This window comes from Mobula hypostoma, chromosome 16 (genome assembly GCF_963921235.1).
Source record: "Mobula hypostoma chromosome 16, sMobHyp1.1, whole genome shotgun sequence".
Classification (NCBI taxonomy): Eukaryota; Metazoa; Chordata; class Chondrichthyes; order Myliobatiformes; family Myliobatidae; genus Mobula; species Mobula hypostoma.
Genome location: NC_086112.1, coordinates 6,500,226 through 6,510,467, shown reverse-complemented (window position 1 = coordinate 6,510,467; position 10,242 = coordinate 6,500,226). Strand labels below are relative to the sequence as shown.

General features: G+C 43.7%; 1 protein-coding gene across 2 annotated transcripts in view; it reads left to right on the top strand.

Annotated features, from left to right (window-relative positions):
* The first annotated feature begins 2,979 nt into the window (after positions 1-2,979).
* polr3g (polymerase (RNA) III (DNA directed) polypeptide G) overlaps positions 2,980-10,242 on the top strand; it is a 33,774-nt gene continuing 26,511 nt past the window's right edge. For both annotated transcript variants that reach the window (XM_063069134.1, XM_063069133.1), the window contains exon 1: positions 2,980-3,283. In XM_063069134.1, the coding sequence (XP_062925204.1) occupies positions 3,259-3,283 (25 nt within the window). In that variant the 5' untranslated portion in view covers positions 2,980-3,258. The remainder of the gene's footprint in view (positions 3,284-10,242) is intronic.

Here is a 10,242-nt window from a genome sequence, read left to right as displayed (position 1 = left end):
CCAGGCAGACAATCTCTGAAGAGTATTAATAATGGCTAGTGTCACCCGTCTTGTAAAGATCTGCCCAGAAGAAGGCAATGGCAAACCACTTCCGTAGAAAAAATTTGACAAGATCAATCATACTCAAGATCACCCATGTCATACGACATGACACGTAATGAACAAACAAACTATTTGCTATTCAAAGGTATGTTTTCAATACAACTGCTCTTAATTTCATCATTTAAGCTGTTGCAGGTACATGTTTAAACATACAGTTGGCAAACCTTACTGCAGCAAATGCATTCCAATTGATCATTGACAGTAGACTGACGACCATTTATTGACAGAGAGCAAAGCCATGGTCCCTTCTCACAGTTGTCATCAGGAAGGGGGTACAAGAGCCTTAGGTCCCACACCACCAGGTTCAGGAATAGTTATTACCCTTCAAACTTCAGGCTCCTGAACATATGGACTCACTTTCAAAGACTCTTCATCTCATGTTTTCAATATTTATTGCTTATTTATTATTATATTTATTATTGTTATTTATTATTATATTTATTATATTATTATACTTATACTTTCTTGTTTGTGTTTTCTGTATTTCACAGTTTGTTATCCTTTTTGTCCTTGTTGGTTTTTCAATCTTCCTGTTGGGTGCCATCTTTCATTGATTCTATTGTGTTTCTTGGATTTACTATGTATGCCTGCTGGAAAATGAATCTCAGTATATGGTGACATATATGTACTTTGATAATTAATTTACTTTGAAGTATAAACAGACAGAGCCTTTTTACCCAGGGCAGAAATGGTGAGTATGAGGGTATGAGGAAGGTGTTTTTGATGAACGTATAGGGGAGGATGTCAAAGCTAAGTTTTTTACACAGGGAGCGGTGGGTGCATTGAATGCCCTGTCAGGGGTGGTGGTAGAGGCCAATACAGATGGGTAAAAGAACAATGGAGTGTTACGTGGGAGAGAAGGTTAGAATGATTTTAGAGAAGAGTAATGGGTCAGCACCACATCATGGGCCAAAGGGCCTGTAATGTGTCGTGATAAGATGTCAGTGTTTGAGCTAATGGAAGATGACGACACATCACAATGGCAGTGGTAGGTCCGCAGTTGATTTGCACTCCACGCCACTGGACTCTGACCCCGATCTGTCATGGACCCTGTGGTGACTGCCTGTGCATCAGCCTCCCCACGTTAAACAAAGTCACACGCAGAGATTCTGCATTAAGGGAATCCACCCTGACTTCATGCATTATGTGCATCCTGGATCAGCCTCTGCAGCCACTTGCTGACTCACCAATGGACAACCTCCTCCTAGAACGTCATGCTCAACTCGAGTGATGAAGGTTCTCAGCCCAAAATATCGACTCTTTATTTCCCTCCATAGATCAAGTGTTCCCAACCTATTTTTTTTAGCCCTGGACCCCTACCGTTAACTGAGGGTCCATAGACCCTAGGTTGAGAGCGTAAGAACATAAGAAACAGGAGCAGGAGTCGGCCACCTGGCCCATTGAGGCTGCTCCACCATTCAATAAGATGATGGCTGATCCGACCATGGATTCGTCTCCACCTACCCGCCTTTAAAAACCCTTAATTCCCCTACTATGCAAAAATCTATCCAACCTTTTCTTAATGCAAACAAGAGAAAATCTACAGATGCTGAAAACCCAAGCAACACGCACAATGTTGGAGGAACTCAGCAGGCCAGGCAGCATCTACGGAAAAAAAAGTACAGTCGATGCCCCCGGCCAAGACCCTTCTGCAGGACTGGAGAAAAAACTGAAGAGTAGATTTTAAAAGGTGGGGGAGGGTGGGAGAAACACAAGGTGAGAGGTGAAATCTGAAGGGGGAGGGATGAAGTAAAGAGCTGGGAAGTTGATTGGTGAAAGAGACACAGGGCTGGAGAAGGGGGGAGTCTCATTGAAGAGGACGGAAGGCCAGGGAAGAAAGAAAAGGCGGGAGGAGGAGCACCAGAGGGAGGCGATGGACAGGTAAGGCGATAAGGTGAGGGAGGGAAAGGGGGATGGGGAAATGGTGAAGTGGGGGGGGGCATTACCGGAAGTTCAAGGAACCTTGGCTTAAATATATTTACTGAGGTAGCCTTCTCTGCCTCATTGGGCAGAAAATTCCACGGATTCACCATTCTTCGGGAAAAGCAGCTCCTCCTCATCTCCATCCTAAATTTCCAGCCATAGACGCTGCCTGACCTGCTGAGTTCCTCCGGCATTTTACCTCTTCCTAGAGATGCTGCCTGGCCTGCTGCGTTCACCAGCAACTTTGATGTGTATTGCATTTTTCGTGTGTTGCTCTGGATCGCCAGCATCTGCAGAATCCCTTGTGTTTAAAAAGTACTATGAATATTGTCGATGCAAACATCTGCTTTCGATCAGAAGGCTCCTCCCCCAGCCGAACACAGTTCTAACCCTTCAGGAGGTGAATAACTTTGTCTTTAATGGTGTTGTTTGTGGAACATCTCGGAAGAGAAGTATCCCGCTGTTATGCACCTTAACCAGAATCGGGTTTAATATCACCGGCGTATGTCGTGAAATTTGTTGTTCTGCGGCAGGCAGCGGTATGTTGTATACATAATAACAATTTTAATTACAAGAAGAAGTATATGTTAAAATGTAAATTGAATAAGGAGTGCAAACAGAAAGCAAAATACTGGGGTAGTGTCCATAGGTTCATTGTCCATTCAGAAATCCGATGTTGGAGGGGAAGATGAGGAAGAGAAGAACTGACTTCTACTGTAGCTGTCCATGATTTCCATGACAAGGCTCTTTTGGAAATGCTGAGTCAGGCATGTCACATTGGGACGGTGCATGCGTGGTCCACGCCGAATGGGAAATGCCGGAGGGCGGGGAGACTCCCTTTTAAATAGGGACGTGTATGAGAGGGGCAGTTTTTTCTCTCCATCATTAGTTTTGGACCGAAGCTGGAGTGGGACCCCGGCTCTGAACTCGTCGCGTTCAGCCGAGGGTTGGGTGTGGATGCGGATGCGGGAGCGGGTTAACGGTGCCGGCGCTGCCCCGAGCGGAAAGGTGTACTTGTGATCAAGGCGCGGTCGGTCCGGTGCCTGAGCTCCCGCAGTCCTGGGACGGGAGGCAGGAACCGGGAGCTGGTGGAAAGCGGCGGCGTCGCGGGGAGGGTGTCAGCATCGCTCCCGGGGTGATGTCTGAGAGAGGACGCGGCCGGGGCAGAGCACAGTTCACCTTTAACATCGAAGCCATCGGCTTCTCCAGAGGCGAATCCTTGCCTGATACTGGATGCCAGCCGCTCCCTTTATTTCCGGTAGGTGCGAACAGTTTCTCCTAAAAGGGCCGAATCCCAGCTAGTCAAGTCGTACAGTGCAGGAGTGGAATCTCAGAGTGACCAGCTTTTCGAACTTCACCTCCGTTTTAAGAGAGGCCAGTAAAAGATTTAGGAGTAATACACAAAATGCTGGAGGAATTCAACAGGTCAGACAGCATCTATAGAGAGGATTAACAGTCGCAATTTCGGGCCGATATCCTTAATCAGGACTCATTTTATTCTCCTCCATAGCTGCTGAGTGCCTTTAGCATTTTGTGTGTGTTACTCTGGATTTTCAGCATTTGGTGAATCTCTCGTGTTTCAAATATTTACGACCTTTTTCCCTGCCGTTCCGAAAATCAAGCCGGATTATAAACCAATGCCACACAGGATGACCGAAATATTTAAGCGCAGCTAACCCAGTTTTAACAAGTAAAATAGCTGAGCCCTGTGAAGGGGGCACGGACTGAACCGTCGACCGGTCCTTTCCAGAGATACTGCCTGACCTGCTGAGTTCCTCCAGCACTGGTGTGTGTGTGTGTGTGTGTGTGTGTGTGTGTGTATGTATATATGTGTATGTGTGTGTGTATATATATATATATATAACTATAACTGTTTAGGATGTCCGTTTGAAGCGTTTGAGCTATCAAGGATGCCGTACAGTATTAGAGAATTGAACGGGGTGTGTTTTGCGTTACTGATTTTTTCATTGCCTTTTATTCTTGAGAATTGTGTTTTTTTATCTCTTAGTGTCAATTGGGAAAAGTGTGATTTATTACATTTGGATCGTGAAATGAAATTTGACTATCAACTGATGTCATTTCATTTTTTTCCTCAAAAAATATAATTAAAATCGTGTCTAATACCAGGTGGCATAATTTTAAGGTGACTGGAGGAAAATATGGGGGGTGGGAATAAACCATAAAATATAGGAGCAGATTAAGCCCATTCGGCCCATTGAGACTTCTCTGTCATTCATCATGGCTGATTTATTATTCCTCTGCAACCCATGCTCCTGCTTTCTCCCCGTAACTTTGACGCCCCGAAAAATCACTATCCTATCAACCTCCGCTTTCAATATACCCAATGACTTGGCCTCCACAGTAGTCTCTGGCAACGAATTCCAGATTCAACACCCTCTGTCTAAAGAAATTCATCCTCAACTGTTCCAAAGGGACGTCCTTGTGCCCTCTGGTCCTAGACTCGCCCAGTAAAAGAGACATCCTCTCCCCGTCCACTCTCTCCAGGCCTTTCAATATTCGATGGGTTTCAGTTAGATACCCCCCCCCGGGGGGGCTATTAACTCTTGCATACATTGTGATCATCCATTAACTCTCATTTTCGGTATGTCAGCTGTCACACGAGGCAGTTTTTATTCAGACGGTGGTGGGTGTGTAGAACACGTTCCCGCGCCGCTGGCAAAGGCAGATTCATTAGGGACAGTTAAGAGACTTTTAGAAAAGCACATGGACCAGAATCCGGTTCTTATCATTGACGTAAGGTTGCAATGATATATTTATAGTACATTCCATAGTACTCCGCAAAAGTCTTCAGCACATGTATGTAGCTAGGGTGCCTCAGACTTTTGCGCAGTCGTTCGTTATGTGCCGTGTCGTAGGACGTGGGTGATCATGGTCTTTCAAGCAACATACACAAAAGTTGCTGGTGAACGCAGCAGGCCAGGCAGCATCTCTAGGACCGTGATTGTTCTCGACAATTTTTTCTACATAAGTGGTTTGCCATTGCCTTCTGGGCAGTATCTATACAAGACGGGTGACCCCAGTCATTATCAACACTCTTCAGAGATTGCCTGCCTGGTGTCAGTGGTCACATAACCAGGACTTGTGATTTGCACCGGCTGCTCATATGACCATCCACCACCTGCTCCCGTGGCTTCAGAAGACCTTGATCCGGGGTGGGGGGGGGTGCTAAGTAGGTGCTACACTTTGCCCAAGGGTGACCTGCAGGCTAGCGGAGGGGAAAGGGTGTATTTGCACTCCAGCACCTATTTGCACTGTTCTATCTATCCATAATATATATATTCTCGCTCTCGCTCTCAAAAAAAGTGAGGTGAAGAAGCTGTTCCTAAAGGCTAAGTGTTCCTGTACGTCCTCCCTGGTGGTGATGACAATGGCTGGTAGAAAGATGGAGAGCTACGTGGGAGGAAAAGGTTAGATTGATGCTGGAATAGGCTAGAAAGTAAAGGCTGGGGTTGGGATGTTCAAAAGCACGCTGCCAAAGTTCACATTGCCGTCGATAAATAGTTGCAGTACTTCTCTCTCGCTTGGTCAGTGGGAGGCGTTGCAGTTGCCTACGGCGCATGCGCAAGACGCCGTGGACCGGCAGCCCGGGTTCAGTCTCCCGTGTCTGGCTGCTTACCGGCTGTTGAGAGGGCGAGGCTAATATTTTTTATTATGAATAAAGTTTATTTTGCATATAAAATAAACTTACTTCACCTCAGTTTAATACAGGTTAATTAATACACTCGTGTCTAGTTTTATTGACCGCTATTTCGTTTGAAAAAAGGAAGGTTAATTTCCTGTGTTGCAGTGTCAGCTTAATTCTTTAAATAGAAGCGCCCAGGTATTTTTGACAGCAGTGAGATCTGTGGCTTGGAAAGCTAAAATTAGCCATTGAAAGATTTTTTTTGTATGGATATTAAGTTCAAAGTAAATTTATTATCAAAGTGCATATATGTCACCATATACAACCCTGAGATTAAAATGTATGTCAATGTGTCTTTAAAGTATGCCTCGGATAGGTTATTTTCTGTCTGAAATAAAGGGAGTATTAAACTTGTTATGAACACAAAGAACACTCCGGCGCAGTAGGGGCCCATCAGCTCACGATGTTGTGCCAATCTTTTAACCTACTCCACAATCTAACCTTTCTCTCTTGCCCTCCATTTGTCTTCCATCCCTATGCCTATCTAAGGATCAAACCATAAGACTTGCAGTAGGAGCAGTATTAGGATATGTGGCCTATCAAGTCTGCTCCAGCATTTCATCATAGTTGATTTATTACCCCAATCAAACCCATTTTCCTGCCTTCCATAAGAAGGCAATGTGTGCAGTGAGATGTCGGAGATCTTTTCCCGGTCTCTTGTAGCAAGTTCAGTTGCCTTTGTGGCTTTATGTTGGGGGAGCAGCATCGGTCCTGGTGATGCAAAAAGACTAAATAAGCTCCTCAAAAAGGCTGCATCCGCCCTTGGCTGCAACTTGGACTCTTTGGAATTGGTGGTGGATAGGAGGTCATTAAACAAACTGTTATCCATTTTGGACAATCCGGCACATCCTCTCCATGACTAAGCAGTGGAGCACCCTTTCAAACAGACTCATTCAGCTCCTCTGTCACAAGGATCATTAGAGAAAATCTTTCCTACCAAATGCAATAAGCACATACAACAGTTCATCTCTGTGCGACAGGAGAGCACACATCATAGTACAATAGTCTGTCTTATTATTTTGTACATTATTGCATGTTAGTACACTATTTTTATATTACTATGTTATGCTATTATTCTGTATTGTTGGCACGTGGCCAAGTGGTTAAGGTGTCAGTCTAGTAATCTGAAGGTCGCTGGTTCAAGCCTCAGCTGAGGCAGCGTGTTGTGTCTTGAGCAAGGCACTTAACCACACATTGCTCTGCGACGACACCGGTGCCAAGCTGTATGGGTCCTAGTGCCCTTCCCTTGGACAACATCGGAGGCGTGGAGAGGGGAGACTTGCAGCATGGGCAACTGCCGGTCTTCCATACAACCTTGCCCAGGCCTGTCAGTCAACATCGAAATCGATGGGCAGCCAAAGAAGAAGATTCTGTATTATTAGTTAAGCAAACTGCTAAGTGTGTTTTTAAATGTTGCTGCTGTAACAAAAGAATTTCCAACTCAGGATCAATAAAGTAATTATTATTATAATTATGAGAAGACACAGTGACATTTAATGTATCAAGCCTCCAGCACGATCCCAGGCACTTAACACCTACCTCTGACATCTCCCTTAAATGTTTCAACCCTCACTTTCTGTTATTCGTATGGTTATGCTATAGATTTATTGTGTATGCCTGCAAGAAAAAGAATCTTAGGGTTGTATATGTTGACATATATGTACTTTGATAATAAATTTACTTTGAACTTTGGAACTTTAAAAGGATTAGTCATTGAAGCCCTGGGGAGAAAACATGTTGGCTGTCTATCAATGCTTCTCATAATAAAGGGGCCTTTTCTGGTTGGCTGCCAGTGACTAGTGGTGTTCCTCAGGGGTTAGTATTGGGATTGCTACTTTTCATTGTTTGTTAATGATTTGGATAATAGAATTGATTGCTTTGTGGCAAAGTTTGTGGATGATATGAAGCTAGGCAAAGAGGTGGGTAGTGCTGAGGAAGCAATGCAATGACAGCAGGACTTCGACAAATTGGAAGAATGGGCAAAAAGTGGCAGATGGAATTCAGTGTTGGGAAATCTATGATGCATTTTGGGGCCCCTTATCTCAAAAAGAATGTATTGCCATTGGAGAGAGTCCAGAGGAAGTTCATGAGGATGATTCTGGGGATGAAGGGGTTAACATATGAGGAGCATTTGGCAGTTTTGGGCCTGTACTCACTAGAATTTAGAAGAATACTGGGGGGGGGCGGGTGCAGATCTTATTGAAACCCACCAAATATTGAAAGGGCTAGATAAGGTGGTTGTGGAGAGAATGTTTCCTTTAGTGGGGGTATCCAGAACTAGAGGGCACAACCTCAATATTGAGGGGCGACCTTTTAGAACACAAGTAAGGACGATTTATTTTTGCCAAAGAGCAGTGAATCTGTGGAATGCTCTGCCACAGACTGCAGTGGATGCCAAGTCAGTGAGTATATTCAACTTGAAGTTGATAGATTCCTGATTGGTCAGGGCATCAAGGGATATGGTGAGAGGGCAGGTATAGGGGGTTGAATGGGATCTGGGATCAGCTATAATAAAATGGTGGAGTGGACTCGATGGGTTAAATGCCCAATTCTGCCCCTATGTCTTATGGTCTTATAATCTTATGCACCTTTATCAAGTCACCTCTCATCCTGCTTTGCCCCATGGAGATAAGCCCAAGCTTTCTCTAGTTCATACAATAATCACAATATATTACATACATGATAACAGGAAACATTATTACAGGAATGTTTCTAGCATGGTTAAAGCAGAGGTTGATTGGCAAGAGGCAAAGAGTGGGAATAAAGAGATATTTTTCTGGTTGGCTGCTGGTGACTAGTGGTGTTCCACAGGGGTCTGTGTTGGGACTGTTTCTTTTTACATTATATGTCAATGACTTAGATGATGGAATTGATGACTTTCTTGCAAAGTTTGCAGATGATGCAAAGATCGGTGGAGGGGCAGTTAGTCTTGAGGAAGTAGAGAGGCTTGGACAGATCAGGAGAATGGGGAAAGAAGTGACAAATGGAATACAATGTCAGGAAGTGTATGTCATGCACTTTGGCAGAAGAAATGAAGGGGTTGAATACTTTCTAAAGGGAGAGAAAACATAAAAAACTGAAATGCAAAGGGACTTGGGAGTCCTTGTGCAGGATTCCCCAAGGTTAATTTGCAGGTTGAACTTATGATAAGGAAGGCAAATGCGCTGTTAGCATTCATTTTAAGAGGACTAGAATAAAAAAGCAAAGATGTAATGTTGAGATTTTATAAAGCACTGGTGGGACATCACTTGGAGTATTGTGAGCAGTTATGGGCCCCTAATCTTAGAAAGGATTTACTGAAATCAGAGGGTTTCAAAGAAGGTTCACGAAAAGTATTCCGGGATTGAATGGTCTCTCAAATGAAGAGCGTGACCTAATTGAAACCTAATCAAATGGTGAAAGGCCTTGATAAAGTGGACTTGAAGAGGATGTTTCCTCTGGTGGGAGAGTTGGGGACCGAAGGACACAGTCTCAGAATAGAGGAGTGTCCTTTTCTTAAGCCAGATAGTGGTGATTCTGTGGAATTCATTGCCACAGGCAGCCATGGAGGCCAAGTCTTTATGTATAGTATATTTAAGACAAAGGTTGATGGATTTTTGATTGTTTAGGGCATGAAGGGATACAGGGTGAAAGCAGGAGACTGGGGCTGAGAGGAAAATAGGATCAGCCATGATGAAATGGTGGAGCTGACTCAATGGGCCAAATGGCCTAATTCTGCTCCTATATCTTGTAGTCTTATATGTAACAGTACTCTGCTATATATAATAATCCTTACATTAAAGGAGTATACCCCTCAACAATGATATGCTAAACTGAACTGCTGGAGTGCCACGTGGGTGGCTATAAGTACGGATATGTACTGAGTATAATAGAAACGTATGTAAAGGATTTTTATTTTAATTTTTTAAAAAATGACTCAATTAACTGGAATCCATTGTATTTGCATCTTGAAGTGTGATCCAATTGTAATCTCAATTCTGCATTTTAATCTGATTGCAGTAATCTTCATTCCTTTGCTTATCTAGAATCTGTCTGCCTCTATTTTAAAAGATATTCTGAGTCTGTCTCCATTACTTATTCTGAGGAAGAGAATTCTTAAGATTCTCAAACTCCCGAGAGAACAAAATTTCACCTTGTCTTAGTTGGACAACATTTCATTTAAAAATAAATTGCACCTTATTTCCACAATTCTTACCCCCCCCCCCCCCAGGAACAATATCTTCTCATCTACTCTGCTAAAACATCTCTGCATCTGGTGTTTTAAATTAAATCCAGTCCCAGTAGCTACATATCAGTGGATTCAAAGTAAATTTATTATCGAAGTGTGTATATGTCACCTTGAGCTGCACCACCCAACAACCCCCAACAATCTCTAATTTAATCCTAGCCAAGTCACAGGACAATCTGCAAAGACCAATTAACCTACTAACCAGTACGTCTTTGGCCACTGGGAGGAAACTGGAGCACCTAAAGAAAACCCACACTTTCCACAGGATTCCTTATAGAAAACGCTG